The sequence below is a fragment of the Gymnogyps californianus genome, chromosome 3 (genome assembly GCF_018139145.2).
Source record: "Gymnogyps californianus isolate 813 chromosome 3, ASM1813914v2, whole genome shotgun sequence".
Lineage (NCBI taxonomy): Eukaryota > Metazoa > Chordata > Aves > Accipitriformes > Cathartidae > Gymnogyps > Gymnogyps californianus.
Window position 1 is genome coordinate 18257151 of NC_059473.1, and position 17461 is coordinate 18274611.

Sequence of the window (17461 nt, forward strand, 5' to 3'; positions counted from 1 at the left end):
GACATATTTTGATGCCTAAAAATGAGTTTAAGTGCCCATATGAAGTACCCTAAATACACATACTTTAGTCTTCATTCTTCTTATGTCATAGTCCAGGCATTTGCAAAACAAAGGCTTGAACTTAGTAAAGTGTTTTTTCAAGAAGAAGGAAAAAAAACCCATCTACAAAAAAAGCCAAGCAAATTCAACTACCACTAAACTGAGAAAGGTACTTTTAAGGTCAAAGGGTTCCAAGAAAGTAAATTCCTTCTACTAAGCCCATGGTCTATGAGATAGACTAGTGAAGCTATTGGAAAGAAAGAAAAAAAAAAAGGAAAAAAAAGAACAAGAAAAGGAACAACACTAGTACAAGAAATAACCTTCAGACTTCAAGCCCCAAGGTCAAATGTGACAGATGCTAGTGATTCCTTCATTTATTTTTCTTGACATTTATCAATGCAATCAATCTTGAGTGAAGTTGTAGGTGCCAGAAAGGGAATAGCCTATCATGATTTGTAGTAACCTTCAAAAACAGGTGCTCTTTCTCTGTTGGAAGTGCTCTGTGCAGAAATATACATGTACCTACTGAAGTACTGGCTATACAGAGTAGTAGTATTTTATGGCTTCCTTGCTCATGCATGCATGTTCAGATCTCAGGTTTTATTTAAGAGACATCTTTTATTTCACATATTTACACAAGTCTTCAGATGAATCTCAAATTTGGTTAAGGCTCTAGACTAGTCTAGAGGTCTGTCCTGCTTTCGGCTGGGATAGAGTTAATTTTCTTCTTAGTAGCTGGTACAGTGCTGTGTTTTGGATTTAGTGTGAGAATGATGTTGATAACACACTGATGTTTTAGTTGTTGCTAAGTAGTGCTTATCCTAAGTTAAGGACTTTTCAGTTTCCCATACTCTGCCAGCAAGCAGGTGTGCAAGAAGCTGGGAGGGAGCATAGCCGGGGCGGCTGACCCGAACTAGCCAAAGGGGTATTCCATACCATGGAATGTCATGCCCAGTATATAAAAAGGGGGGAGCTGGCCAGGAGGGGTGGATCACAGCTCTGGCATCAGTCAGCGGGTGGTGAGCAATTGCATTGTGCATCACTGGGTTTTTTTTTTTCTTTTTTTTCCCTCTTCTTTTTTTTGTTGTTATATTCCTTTTCATTACTATTATTATTATTATATTTCATTATTATTATTGTTAGTATTATATTTTGCTTTAGTTATTAAACTGTTCTTATCTCAACCCACGAGTTTCACCTTCTTTCCCGATTCTCCTCCCCATCCCACTGGGAGTGGGGGCGGGGTGTGTGTTTGTGCGTGTGAGGGAGTGGCTGCGTGGTGCTTGGCTGCTGACTGGGGTTAAACCATGACAAGGTCCTACTCACAGCTCAAAAATCACATATGGCTTGCAAATTCATTTTATGTGGTTTGTATAGGTATGCTTAAGTCAAAAGATGTATTGTTCAGTACCAACAATTCTATGCAGGGATTCAACACTCCACATCCCCTAAGTGTGGGGTGACAGAACAGATCATGTTGATCTGTCAGTGCCACAGCCTCAGCCTCCCTTTGCCTCTAAAGTGTTGCAAGGATTTGTAGGAAGAGACAAAGTCCCACTAACATAAAGCAATTACAATCTAAAAAGACACAGAAAAATATCTAAGAGAAACTATGCCACTCTTTTCTATAGAGATAAAGAGGCAACAGGACAGAACAGGTGGTGTGCCCAGCTTATGCAGGAAATGTGATGTCAGAAATGAACTCAATCCAGTAGTTCAAATCTTATCTTTTGAATCTACATCTGAAAAACACTGGCATCCTGGTATTCCTGCTGAAGTCGCTGATCTGAGGATCTTCCCCACCTCCCCTCTTCAGAGAGGTGTCAATTACCTTCAGTAATGTGAACAGTATTAAGATCCACTTGTTACATTATTTTTGGGGGCAAGAACATGATTATGGAGTTAGTGATGAGGGAGGTCTACAATGAAAGACCAAATTGAAGTTATGCTGTCATTTGCTATGGGCTTATTAAAAGTTTGGTTTGATATAGAGTATATAATACTGCAACTTACCATAAATAGTGCAGGTAGAGATGTAAAATAATAATGGTAATTAAATTGAACAATGCTATTTTTGTCCTTGCCCAACTCTAACTTCTCCGAAATACACAGATCAAAAGAGATAAAAATCAATCCTGTATTACAAACTCTGACCTTGTTGACAACTTTTCCTTTGTGTTTTCCTCACGCTTCTAAGCACATTTATAATCTTACTAGCTTTACAATCATAAATTTAACAGATGGGAAAACAAGTAAGAGGTGAAATGAAATCAGTGGTGACAGTGACAGTCTGACAAGCACCCAGAAGTCAACATTCAAATTGTGGAAGTAACTCTGCTTTGCTAAATAACCAATATGCTACGTAAACATACTTGCTGCCTCCTCACCTCCAGTAACACAAAAAAGGAAGTCCATTAAACAGCAACAAGAAAGGATTGTATACAGCACCACAGGAGCAGAAAACCAGCAAAACAAAGTACCCACATCTAGTGGCATTTGGGGTAAGTCAGAAAGTGCTGCACTCCATAGCAGGAATTATAACAACTCTTTTGCCATTACAAAGGATCGATAGCACTGCAATGATTTGCTCCCTGTATCATTTGCAGGTGCTTGTAAAACACAACAGAATTGCAAGAGATGCCAGAAGAGACTAACCCTATCAAAAACACATCCACAAAGTCAGATCATCTAGAAACTCTATCATGCAACAAATCTAATTCTAACAGAATATAGTAATGTGTTGTTCCCCATAGAGAAGTCCTACTGATTGCTTAGGAACTAAATCAGAGAAGGTCTAACCAAAGGCATTCCAAAACCCATATATTAAATACAGAGTAAGATCTTTCTGCTCTGAAAAAAAAATAAAAAGGTATACAGTTCTGTTGAACTGATAAACAAGGACATAATTATCTTCTGAGTGGTAAGCATTGTTGCAAATATTATGTAGAAAAGTTATTATTGTATTTGGTAAAGTTTCTGTATAACACAAAACAAGCATCCCTTTGCCAGCCTCTGGTGTTTCATCACTCAGGAACCATTCACAGCTATCACTTCTGGCATATTCTTCCTGGTGTCTCTTCCACCTGCCCTATCCTACTGCTATGTAATGCATCTTAAATTAGCTAGCTTTCTTCCTACGCGCAACAGATCAGCTGCAGTGAAATATGTCTAGTAAGAAAATAAAACAAATATGCGTCTTCCACACAACAATTTTTGTAATGACTGTGCCTCATTATGGAATTGGTACAACTCTAGTCCACAGGCTTGGGCTATTTTTTTCTAGAAAGAAGGAGACCAGAGGAGCAAACAGAACATCACTAGTTCTGCCTTTGAGTCTTCATGCATGCTCAGTATCCATCAAAATCACACCTGGTATTTTGCACACCTGGTATTTTGCACACAAAGACAACACGGTTGAACCCTGGTAACAAATAAATATTGGGTGCTATGCTGTCTCTACCTGACTAATAAAATTTCATAGCTTTACATACATTCTACTTAAAATCAGCTCCAAGTGCTGTCAACTGAAACCTTTGCTTGCCTGGTTTCACTCTGAATGAAATAGTAATACCTGACAGCATCTACTTTTTTCTCTTGTAAATGTAGGTGAACTGTGAAGACCTTGTAAGATATTAATATATGTAATTCAGGTTATGCGGTTTAAAAAGAAAAAAAAAAAGGGTAAAAAGATACTGACACTGTGTATAGTTCAAGATACGAGAAAATCCACCCTGGAATTAATTTATTGCTTTACCACCCTTCAGGTGCATTTGTTTCAATAAAACATACTCTTCCTGCTATGAGCCTGATTTTAAGCAATGGCATGGACTCACTACTGCACATACAAGTCACTGGGAACTACATACACTTTACACCTCGTTTGCAAAACAATATATAAAGTGCATAGAATCAAAGAAGTGTCACCTGTGAAACTTTAAAGTATTTTTGTTTCTAGCACAGGCTCATCACTGAGGAATTCAATTACCTTGCGCCCAGAGCTAAAATCCTTACAAAATTTTAGAAATCATTTGGTTATAGCATCGTCAAAGAATTCATTACAAAACAATACAATTCTTTGCAATTTCCAAGACAAAATAAAATATTAAACAGAACAGATTTCCACTGTAGGATTGCTAGTTCATTTAAGAACTTTATTGAATTACTCCTGACTTCCGATCAGCTATTCTTGATTCCTATTTAAAGGAAGGAAGATTTTCACAAAAGTGAGATTTGCATGTTTTGTTATCAGAGCTGGGATAATCAAATATTATCGCTCCAAACAAAGGGCAGAGGAGCACTCAAAATCCAGAATGAAGGTTCAGGGCAAATGATAACAAACTGCTACCCTATCATCTGTGTCTGCAGTCTGTGGGTAGATCCTTAACTATCCCTGTGTGACATTTATGCGGGCACAATATCAGAGCTTTTCTGCATTGCTGAGCTGGGGGATGAGCTACTACCTCTCACAGTGAAGACAAGACCAGAGGGGGAAAAATGAAACAGCCCGTTGCTCCAACTGCAAAGTTTTATAGCACACAGAGTACCAAGGAGTCAGCCGTACAAAACCATGAAAGCCACAGACACATCCTTACTACTCTATGTGCCACAGAAACGCTGTTAGGGAACAAGCTACATTTCTTGCAAGCGTATGGGATAGCCAAGCTAGAACCAAAACCACCTTCTTTAAAAGCACAGACCCTCTTTACTGCGGTGACAATCTCCATCTGCCATCTGCAACGCACAGCTGAGTAGTCCATATTGTCTCCAGCAGATGGCAAAGGTAGGCATACGTTATCGTAGTTAAAGTGATCTTTCCCTTCCCTTCAAGGCTCCTTACATTTGGCACTTGCCTGTGCTCCTGGTGAGTTCTGCCTGCCCACAGATCCAAGCTAGAGCTCCTCCATGCAGCACAGCAAAGCATTTTACACACAGCAGTATACCCTGCAAGTGCCAAGGAACAGTGGCATTGCCAATGCAGGAGGCACTTTGCACAAAGCATGTTTATTAGCTGTGACATAGAGCACAACATTTGCAAAGAGCTAAGGAAGAAGACAGCTGCTGCGGCTCCCCTAATTACCTTTCCCCAGACATCAACAGTAATTTACAATTTGGATGATGTTGCTGGAACTAAGTATGATCCAGATCCACACACAAGCTCTCCTCCTCACTTTTATAGGCCATGTGTTATATGAGAATTACAACTATTCAAACTGTTTCTATGAGTTAGGTTATCTCCTGTAAGGTTTTTTTTATTGCACGTTCTCCTTTTGCTACTGGAAAATACAGAATTTGCTGTAGACAGTAATCAGATAATTACATCTTGTTATAAGCACAAGCCAGCAGCACTTGTTATTAGAAACTCTCTAATCTGTCACATCAAAACAAAGAACATTTGAGAAGGTTAGTAAAAATTATGCTTCTTAACACACATTTCACAGCAGAAGTAAAAAATACAAAGAAAAAAAAAATCAGTATATAGAACAGGTAGAAAATTAGCCTCACATACATCCAAATTCAATTCTAAGTTACTCCACTACTATAGCATTTTGAAATACTTACTGTGTTCAGCTCCTGCTGTTTTGCTGCTAACCAAAATTTAAAAGAATGCACAGGAAGTCTGACAAATTAAGACATCATCAACAATTAAGATTAATCGCGCCAAGAGGATAAAACATTTCAATCAGTTGCACCCTTGAAAGATTAAAAGCTTTCCCCCTCTGGCAGTAGCTCTGAACTGCTTTATTGACAAAAGATGGCATTTAAAAAAAACATAAATGCAAGACAAAACTTAAAATGCATGCAGACACATGAAACTGCAAAGACTCAGTAGATATTCTAAGCCCAACAGTATACTTGGGTAAAGAAGTAGTAGAAAGAAATCAGATAGAGCAAATTAGACAGAAAAGCTTTAAACTTAGGATGAGTACCCATACTATGTACTGGGCAAGCACTGAGAATAAACATAATGTCGACTTAGAGATTCACTGTTACATGGATCCAGTAGTCTGCTGATGCTTTATATAATAAAATAAGCACCAATCTCCAGCTTCTACAATAATTTAGACCCATGCAAGACAAACATCTATTCGGTGTGGTGTCCTGCTCCCCTTAGTAGACGTGCAGCGTGCATTTTGTGGCTGTATTGCTACAAAATCGTGTGATTCTTCTCAACTCAAGCTGTGAGTCAAATGAGAGGATGAGACTTACCCATGTTTCTCTGGACTCTCCACTGATAAGATTTCACTGCTGCTTTCATCAATGGGAAGGACACGAGCAATATATTCTCCACGCTGCTGGTAAAACTTATAAACAGCCACTTGAACTATGCATTGGTCACTGCTGCTTCTCAGCCAAGGGCTCAGGATGACGGGACTTGGCCTCTCTGATGCATTGAGAAACAGAAATGAACCTAAAACAGATGAGGCAACAAGAAAGGTTTAAGAACAAAAAAAAACCCAAAAGCCTCACAGAGTGCAGATGAATACTTGTAATTTTTATGCTGCAGCTCACTCTGCAGCCCTTCCATTCTTCCCAGTCAAAGATTGTCTTTACCAACTAGTTTGGAAAGTTTGCCCATTTTGTATTAAACCCATTAAGATCTTCCCAGGCAGGCAATATTTCAATTCACCTTTGGATGGCCCAAAACAAAGATTACATTTAGATTTAGCTCCCAAAAGAAAAGGCATAAAGTGGAAAAAGCCATAAATATTAAGGGCAGGGAAAAATAACAACAGTAACAATAAAACTCAATCAACCAAGAGACTTCCAAAGTTAAGCCCAGGCAGGTGATTAAGGAGTTTTAGGTTTAGATTCTTGCCTTCGTGTACCTATTCTTCCTGGACTTCATCCCCATCTCTGTAATCTCTCAGGTGTGGTCCAGATCCAAACATTATGGCCTTGGTTCAGTGGGATCCCGATTTGACATCTCTGAGATATATATGGGTTTTTTTTAATAATACTTTATATCTATTTCTCTCACCCAAATAAAGAACACATTCAATAGCTTTACTTTTGCTCTTCTATAAACAGAAAAGTGCAGCATTTTTAAGTCATTAGAGTCAGGATAAAGGCCTGCAATTCCTGCCTTTCTTCGGCAATTCTTTCTAATGTATTAATTTTATATGCAGCTAATCCACATTAAACATTTCATTATTATCCAGTACATTGACTCCCTTGGCCTAATTCTATTTCAGTACAATCTAAGGCTTATCCAGTGGGACAGAAGTAATGTATTTTCATCACACTGTTGCTCATTTCAGGTAAGTCAAATTACTCACTTTTGGCAGCTGACCAATTTACCAATTTGTCCACCGAGCAAGCACACTGGGGTGTGAGGTTGGTAAATGAAAGGGACCAACCTTGAAGCAACAAAAATTGTGATATTCCACAGATTCTAGCAAGACTGGTCAGATAATCAAGACAATGAGATTTCATTTCCTGGAGCGTCCATTAATAAAGCCTGTCCGTTAATACTTAAAACATGCAGATCCGATGAACAGTTTAATTTCATAGAGAGAGAAACTAAGGCCCAACAGGGCTGTAATTTAAACCTCTTTTTAAGTGTACATGAATTTTAGCAGGAGCAGCAGCTTGTTTTTGAAAATACTAAAGTTGAATCTTCAGAGGAATGATCTTCCACATCACTGAGCATGGCTCAGCTGAGATCCAGGGTGTCTAAGAAATCCTGTGGAGGGGCCACAAATGGATCCTGCTCGCCTTCACCTTGGTGTCTAAGCTGTGGACCACAAGGTGCAAGCCAGCCACTCTGAGCTCCTGTGGTAGTTCACCTCATCCTAAAATGGATCTGGTGAATTTTCCTTTGGTGGTTCCCATTTCTCTCCACTGAACTGAGGATCAAGAGCTCAGATTTAAATATCTCACTGTCAGATGCCGATTTAGAACAGGGGAATTGCACTCATGCTCACAGATGTCCTCTGTGAAAAAGTCTGATTTGGCAATTCATCTCAGGTCACACACAGGGTAATAATGGAACGGCTAAAAATGAAACCTGGATTCCTGTCAACCACCACGTTTCCCTCCCATACACACATTTATCATAAGCAGCATTTTTTACATACTTGTCAAAAACAGTGTTCTTGACATTGGCATCCCGTTAACAACATATCTAAAACTAGAAAACATTTGTACTGAAAGAAACACGCAGAAATACATAAGGTACAGCCTGCTCAGATGTCGAGGTTTGTAAACAGAGAGGAGTGAAATGTAGTCGCAGCATTTTTTTTTTTCAATAACAAGATTCCTTTATGTGAAATAATAGCCTTTAATCCAGTTACTAACAGAATGGTTTGATGAGTTTAAACAAACTCTGTTATTGTCACAGTTATATATACACAGTATTTTTGCTGGTCAGTAAAATAAAAACAAAAACCCAGCCACATGTATCATCCTTCCCTGTCTCTCCCTTTTGTTGCAAACAAAAGGGAATTAGAGCACTAAATCTTGTGGCTTTAATTGTACCATCCCCATAAGAACACTGAAATTTGTGACATGAAAGGGAGCAAAGAGACTTCTGCTGGTGGCAGAAAGACTCTAAGCGTTGTAATAATTACTGATGGTAACCTGCCAGGTGCAAGAGCCATTTGCTCATCTTACTGCCTTGCAACAGGGAGTCAGATTTTTAAAATAACAAACAAACAAAGGCAGCTCTCGTGCCTTCTTTTCTTGCAGTGGTTCTAAATAAAGAGAGCTTCCAAGGATAGTCCCTCTTATGCACTGACTTGGGGCCAGGTTTGAAACATCATTGAAGTCTAGTAGTAGACAAGGCTAGCTGCTACAGCAAATTTGTGAGATAGTCACTAACCTCCTTTGTTTTGGCTTTTATATTTCTACTCTCTATTTACAGGGCTCACACTTTGCAGTTGTGGCTTATTACTCATCACATGGCCAGTTCTATCTACTAAATTATATTGCTAAAAGGAATACAGTTTTGCCATGGTGGGGCCTATCCCAGCACACTCTCCGAGGATGCTAGGAGGAACAGCCCCACACTACGCTGCTGTGAAGTGGTGCCTAGAAAATCACTCTGAAGGACATGACTATTACACTGCATTGGCCTCACCACTGGTACACAGTCTTGTCAGAAATGTCCTCCTAGTGCATACTTTTGGGAAGATCACCTACCTGGGCAAATACTAGAGCTATGACAGGTTATCTTTTTTAAATTTTTTTTAAATTTTTTTTTAAATTTTATTTTAAAAAAAGGAGAGAATAAACATAACTTTGTTCTTGCTTTTGAAAGCTCAACCATCTCATGGGTGAATTCCATGTGTGCTGCTCTTTTTGCTCTAACTGCTCGTCTAGTCCATAAGTGCTAAGGAAAGAACTATCAGAGCTGCATTTGGCTCTGGTGTTATTGGAACCATTTCCAAAGTTGAACTGAGGGGTACTTGCTATGAAATCACACAGAAAGCGCAGAGGCTTTGTTACACAGCAGAATTTGAAGATTCCTGTTCATGCACTACGAGTTAGACCTGGTTATTACAGAGCAGACTGGTGAGTTCCTATAGTAACCGGGCCTGACACCTATAGTGTACATAAACATCGCACATATTCTTTTCCACAAGCAATAGACTGGAAACACCAGTTCAGACAAACCCAGTTTCATGAATTTGCGGTCTCCAAAGCATACATGACATATCTGTCAGTCAACTGCATACATACATACATACACACACAAAGACAACAACCCACTGACAGAGGCACAAATCCTCTTTCATTAAAGTTGACAGGATTTACACTACTGAAACCAATGGCGTCAAACACCACAAAGGAATAATTAACATGTCTGAAGTGAGAAATGATACATTTTGAACACAAATAGTTATACTTCTCCCTTCCCTCAAAGGCACAATGTCTCAGTCACTGCTTGCCACTGTTTCATGTGACAGCCTCCCACGGGATCAATGTGAGCACCACTTCCAGGATCAGATTAGAGACTGCTACTTCAAAAGAGTTAAAAGATCACATGGAGATCAATTCCCCATCCACGCTGAGGGACAGAACAATATTCTGTTTCACACCAGTGGACTTTCTGGGCAAAATTAGAAGCTACTTGTTCACTTGTATTTCCCTCCAGTGGGAGGGAATCCGTGTGGCACGCTCTATCTGAGATCATTGTGTAGACCCATAAGACTCTAAGGTTCCAGCTATAATTTCCTTGCACTTATTTTTTCCTATTAGCTCGCAGCTCTAATAAGGCTCTTGGGATCTTCCCAGGTGAATAGCCAGAAAAAGCACTGTAGCTTCAAACAAACTTCTGCTGCTATTTAGATATCAAGAGATATAAGCTGAGATGAAAGGCCCCTTCATGGTATGTGCTGCCAGTGTCATGTTCTACTGCTCAGGACTCTGAAGGGTCTATTTGCTTTTCAGAAAGATGTTCACCAATGAGTCATTTCAGGAGTCTTCCACTACAGGTTTTAAATTGGACTCTGGCTGCACAGTGCAATGCTGATATTAAAGAGATGCAGTTAAAATAATCACATTATAACTAGATATGTAGCCACAGACCCAGGCACTTAGCACTTCCTGGGTCCTGAGCTCATTCATCATCATCACGCAGAACCATGTGGTTGCGGAGGGACCGGCATTCAGTATTTTGCACCAAATACATCTGTGTTTGCATTATATGACAGTATAGAAACCCTACTAGCTGATATTGCTCTGTGGTATTTCAGAAACTGCTGGTCTAAATGCAAATACTTTATTTTCCACATTCCCCCTAAACACTCACAAACTGTGGGAGAAACCTACCAATAGTATGCAGCTTCTAATCATATTTTTCCCTACTTTTTTAATACCTGCAGTCATAACGCAGTGGTTTTACTCATCCTCATGTGTTGTGTCTGATAACATCTCTGGCAACTTGCTGTCACTTCAGACAAACACACATGAAAAGATATTTATGCTTAAGCACAGAGAATTATTGCAGTTGACATAAAAGGAATTTTACAAGACAAATTAATATATCCTGAATGAAAAACTGCTGTTGATTCTTTAGAAGCTTGTTTACAACATTTTAACATTCATGTCACAAAAAGGGAAGAATGGCTTATCAGCTTAAAAGCAAGATGTTTTTGAGATGAAGACAGGTTCAAGTTGCGCTGTTCAGGACTAATAAGGTAACAGAGATATTTGTAAACAAGGAAACTGATGCTAATGTACTATGCATGTACAGATACATTATCAATAAAGCACCTATTCAAAAAAGTTTTCAAATGAAGGGGTATAGACTGGTAAGACTACAACTCAAAACCACACCAGCAATGAAGCCCATTCCTACAATCTCTTGTAGGATGGCCCAACATCCTTGTCTGATATGGATGCACAAAACATCTGAAACTCATGCCAGTGAATGCTGAGGCAACCCTGAGATGTTCAAAAGACAGAGCCATCACTTGGCCCTAAGAACTGGGCAAACTTAGTATCCTACTGCTAGCCCCTTTAAAAGCTGGTCATCTGATAGCTACGCAATAGCTCTGAATGCACTTTGCTAACTGCTCATACCCTAAATCCTTCCTAGTCAGTCTCAGGGTAAACGTAGTACAGAGCCTGGTCAGGTTCTTCTGCTAAACAACCTCATGATGCTCAGCGAGGTCAGTGCACCCTATTGCATCCTTTGACCTTTCTGAGGCAGCAGTCTAGGAAAGATGGCTGCAGCCCAAAAAGACGGCAGCCTGAGAAGTTACAATGGAAAATAAGGTTCTCTAGGAAAGTGTTCACTGCAGAAAACAGCAACCAGCTTTTCTGGGACAAACACATGGAGGCAACTCCTCAACTTGTACCTGAGGTCTAGGATGTCCAGCATGAGATGTTCTTGTATACCTGATATCACACAATCAAATAAGATCCTAAAGACATGACATCAAACAGGGCAATGGGACATAAAAATCAGTTACAAAAGTGGCATGCATTAGAATTCATGAAGAGGGAAGTTCACATTATTTGAAAATAATATTTAGCAACACACCCAAGCCAATAATACACACAGAGCAGACATCCAGATACCCGATACAAACTAAAGTGTCCCCATGCTGATTCAAGCAGATTTCTTCCCTGATAACTAAAGACCATAGTTTTGTTATTTTAACTTACTTTCTTGGAAAGCAAGGCTCAAAACACAGCTAGGCTGACTTAATCTGATCACAGTTATAAAGCAGCAATTTAACAATCCTTTGCAAAACTGATAGATTGTTATTCTGAACATAAACTCCATCTTCCTACTAAAAGGATTTTATTACCTTTCACGTAAAAGTTCAATACTCTACCAGATTAAATTAGAGCTGTAAAAACTATTAACAGTCAACGTCTGTTGGGGACTGTACAGTAGGAAAAAAAAAAATTTAAATCAAGTTTTATTGTCTTTGGAGATGCTGACTGGAGAGAACGCTTCCACTAGTATCACAAAATATCCCACAGAGCTGGTCTTTGGATTCTTCATTTTACACTTAACTTCCAAATTAACTATTCAAGCAAAACTCTCATAGCAGTAGCACAGTAGTTGGTAAAAGCCATGGAAGAACTGGGCACTACCTCAGTGACAACATTAAGAAAAGATACTGTTATACTTTTTCTAGGCTTATTTATACGGGTTTTCTAATTGCCTCATCAAGGCTCCAAAATGTGCTGAACACTAAGAATGTGAATAGTCTCCAGTGCTGAGTGCAATGTGACTGCATAAGCACCAGAAGATTTGCAACATGCTATACTTGCATCTGACTTAAAATTCATGAAGGTAACAGCCTTTGAATTATTACAAAATTTGGAGCTGAACAATTCTTAACAATCTAATTATGGTAATTGGATGATATCTTACCTCTTTTGAAGTCGATCAGAGTTCTTGCTATTAGCTTAAATAGAACCAGGATTTCACTTCTAATACCTAGCAGCTATGCGAGCACATTTCTCTAGATGATGCAAGAGCATTCAGAAACGCTAATGAATTCATACTAACTCTTGTGGGCATGTAATACATTTCACAAATGGACAAGTTAAGGCAGACATTAAACAACTGCAAACAGCATGTGGCCAAGATTGGTATCAGAGCAGAGATCTGCAAGTCAAAGGTCTTTAAAATTACCTCCTATTCAAGTATTTTTCATTTCCTAAATATAAAGAGGAAGGCCAATAATCCATCAAAGCAAAATAAAGTCAAATTTTGTCCTCTCACTAAAGCATCAGGCAAATTTGATTTGCCCCATATGATTTCTCTTAAATTCAAAGACTTCACTCATATAAAACCTTCTCCCTCAAACAACCAGTATTCACTGTGATCCTTGGGAACTGCAGCAGTGCTATAGAAACACAACTTGAAGTTAGGAAAGACAGGAGTCCTCCCTTTTCTCACACTCCAATCCCAGAAATTTTCCTTATTAGTTTACCTGTTCTCTTAGGGGCAACTCTGAAGCCTTACATGCAAAGGGAGCAGTCTCCTAGCAGTGACCTTCACACAGCTTTTTTACAGGTTTCCCCTGTTGCTTCCCTAAACTCAGGTGTAGTGTGTGAGCTGTAGTCCAAAGGAACACTATTATAAAACTTTATTACTATTTATCAGCTATAATCCCTAGCATATCCATGTGGAAAGGTGAATCCCATCACATCACTTACTTTAGATAGACAACAATAAAAGATGTTTTTCTCACAAAGCATTTTAAATCCAGTTTTTCAAAAGGAAAAAGTCAGAAGGAAGAAGAAGAAAACAATTAAAAGCTCCAGGTATTGCCTTCTGTAATGGGAGCTAGAGCCAGATGCTGTTACAGCCCAATTCCTAAATGACTCAGCAGTGTTTGCTCCCAGCTGAAAAGCACTGAACTGAAAAAAGTAGTTAGTTAATTAAAAACTTAAAATTCAATGCTGACATTAAAATCTTTCCTAGAGAATGACAAAAGAGTGTTTAAATAATTCAGCCTTGCACAGCTGATTAACCAATATGCATCTTCTCTTTTGCTGCTGACAGAGGCAAATGGCAAGTTGCTTTTGAGATCTCTGTTCTGAGACTAGAGGATGGGAGAATTTTCTGTCATCATGAGCAAGACAGACAGACTGACCTAAAGGGAAAGCTAAGAGGAAGCTGGTTCTGTCAATAAAAACAGAGAGGCAGAACGCCTGTTCAGTACTTCAGTGTGCGCAGTAGTTAACAACGGGAGGGTGTGAAAGGAAGCCTAATGCTGTGCCTCTAGTTGACACTTCACTCTCAAGTGTGCTTATTTGATTACACTCAGGAGGCTAGAAGCTTAAAAATTAAGAAGTTTGACAATACTCTGACGCACAAGTACCTGAACAGAAACGTGCCTGGAACAGAATGGGTATTGCAACAACTCACAGTTCAGTAACGTCAGAGACAACATTAAACAAGTAGCAAGTACCACAAGTTATTCCCGTGAAGAACTAGAAAAGCCACAAGAGAAGGCGCATAATTATATCTGTTTGGTGTAGTCCTCCTCCTTTTTCATTCTGTGCCAGGATTAAACTCATCACATAGAGGCTGCCATTATGTCAGCTTTAAGTGCACAAGAGTCGTAATTCAGATCATCGGAGAATCATGAAATTGGTCCACAGATAATATAAATAAGATAAATCTTGAGGAGATGGTGTATTTTAATGTCTCATACATTTTAATCTGTCCTTGTCAGCTTCTCTTCTACATACATACATGTACATCCATGCACACAGTACCAGGAGACAATTATTTGGCCAATTCTCCCCAAAAATATTGGGAAAGGCGATGATCCTATCCAGAGCTGGTTGAATGCTTGATAGCGTAAAGCATCTGTTGCCAAATCCCTGCCCATCCTGAGACTCAGCCATCCTTCCTCCATCTCTAGTCTCCATGCCACTTCCATCCCAATCTGCCTTTCAGTAACTCAATTATCAGTTCTGCACTATCAATTCTGGACACCAGTTTTGTCTGGCAGACCCCTTTCCACTCATCTTTTAGCTCCAGAGCTTCCTTATATTTTCTGTGCTTTCCTAAGTCATCGCTGCAGGGATGGAAAGGGAGAAGAGTGCCTTGGCACACCAATTATAGGATGGAAAGAAATGCAGATGTCAGAAACATTTTGAGGACCACTCTGCTCACCTGTGAAAACTGCACTGGCTGCTGGTTTTCCTTCTGCTGATTCAAAAAACCCACCTGACATTCATGTATATGAAAAAAAGCAAGCTTCACCTGCACACCACTTGTCAAGGAGCAGACAAGTGAGGGGACAACGACCCTTTCCCCTAGGTCTGACAATGGGTTAGAGCTTCTCTGAACACTGACAGACATGCTGAAAAATGATGTGGCAATCAATGAAAGAGAATAGGAGTCCAGGAGCTTACACATAATGACTTTTCCCTGGGCCTTCAGATCACGTATAAAAAGTGTTCTCCAACACCACAGTTAAGCTTCACATTTAGATAGCATTTTATAAATTCAAAATGTTACACAAACATTAACAGATTAAACCTCAGGACTCTAAAAATCCATTTTTCAAATTGGAAAAGATAGCACAAAGGTGAGGGGCTTGCCTCCTTAATGCAGTAAAATCAGGCATCACACAGAATTAGTAGTTTGAACTGCTCAAGTGCCAACAATATTATTTATGACAACATTCATTTGAAAGAGCTGGTTTCATCTGCTTCTTGCAGTTAGCTCTAATTAAAACTCTACCTAATCTGCCTTGTTCGTGAAATAAACAGATTCTCCTTTCTATTCTAGAGATAGTGGCACAGGTGAAGGAAGGAGCATGGTTCAGATGAAGGCTACGTGTCCTGGTGATATCAGATCTCAATAGACTGGACTCCAGCTATCTGGTCTCAGTTCTGGCCTCTGGAGGGCCTTCCAGCACAAGGAAGGAAACGGCCTGCCCACTGCTGTCTCTCTTTTAAGACGGGATCACTGAACCACATGAACTGGAAGACCCCTCTGCAGGTCTCCGTCCAGCGTCCTGCTCTGAGCAGGACCGTCACCAACATTAGATGAGGGCAGCTGCAGCTTTGTCTGGCCAAGTCTCAAAAGCCTCCGGGCATGGAGATTTGATAGCCTCTCTGGGTAACCTGTTCCAGCACTGCCCCCCTCTCCTGGTGAAAGTCTTCCCTAAAGTCCAACCTGGACCTTCCAAACAGCAAACTGTCACCACTGCCTCTTGCATCATCTGCTACGGCTGTGAAGTATTTGGCTCTGCCTTCTTTGTATCTCTCCATTGGGTGGTTGTAGGCCACTACTAGCTCACCTCTCAGACACCTCTTTCCAGCCTAAGCAAGCCCGGCTTCCTCCACCTCTCTGAGGGGGTACGTGCTGTGGGCCCCTGAACACACGGACAGCCCCCACTGGGCCCTGCTGGTTTCTCCACATCCACCTTGACCTGGGAAGGAGAGCTGAGGCCGGACACAGCAACCCAGGTGTGGTGTCACCACCACTGAGCAGGTCAGGATAATAACTTCTCTCAATGCTGGCTGCCTTCTTCCTACCTTATTTGGGGTTGGATGGCTGCCAACCCTATGGGTTGGGTCCTCTGTAACCTGCAGGTCTTCTTCAGCAGGACTACTCAGGCCACTGCTTCCCAGCCTGGGGGGATGCTGCACTGGCAGGTCCTGGTCCAAGGGCAGAGCTTCTCACTTCTGGTGGCTCCACAAGGCTCCTGTTAGCCCAGTCCTCAAGATTCCTCTGGAGCAAAGCTTTGCCATTCACTGCATCAGCCAAGCCCCCTCTCCTTTCAGTTGAAGATCATCTACAAATTTGACCAGTGTCTCATCATCTAGGTCGTGGATGAGGATACTGAGCACTACCAGCCCCAATACAGGCTCCTGGGGTCAGCTCTGCTCAGTCCTGGCTGCCACTGGACATGAAGCCACCAAGTATTATTAGCCTCTGAGCCCAAAAGTCTGGCCAGTTTTCAGCCTGCCCAATAGGCTGCTCACCCACCCAGACCTCCTCAGCTCCCACATGAGAATGCTGGGGATGCTGGTGCCTAAAGCCTTACTAAAGTCAAGGTGGAGTAGATCCATGGTTTCTCCTTTGCTCACAGAGCCAGTCATTTGACACAGACATCAGGCTGGTGAACTATGATTTGTCCTTGGTAAATCCATGCTAAGTGTTCCCAATTATTTTCGTGTCCTCTACCTGTTTGGGAATGGAGTCCAAGAGGACATGCTCCATGTTCTTTCTAAGGACCGATATGAGGCAGACCAGCCTATATTTCTCCAAGTCCTTCATCTTGCCCTTCTTAGAAATGAACATACTACTAATCTTTTCCGGTTGTCAAGGACCTCCTTCAATTGCAATGATTTCTCATAGATTTTAGACACAGCACCTTTGGGTGTACCCAGTCCCAGGGATTTGAATGCATCCAGCTTCTCTAAGTAGTCCCTAACTTTGTGCTCTCCCAATCCTGGCTGCCCCTTTCTTGAAACCATGCTGTTA

The 17461-nt window shown here is 40.5% G+C and overlaps 1 protein-coding gene across 1 annotated transcript in view; it reads right to left on the minus strand.

Moving 5' to 3' along the window:
• The window catches only part of ALK (ALK receptor tyrosine kinase), a 318891-nt gene that overhangs the window by 163568 nt on the left and 137862 nt on the right, over positions 1–17461 (minus strand). The window contains exon 4 of the mRNA XM_050893080.1: positions 6247–6448. Within this exon, the coding sequence (XP_050749037.1) occupies positions 6247–6448 (202 nt within the window). The remainder of the gene's footprint in view (positions 1–6246; positions 6449–17461) is intronic.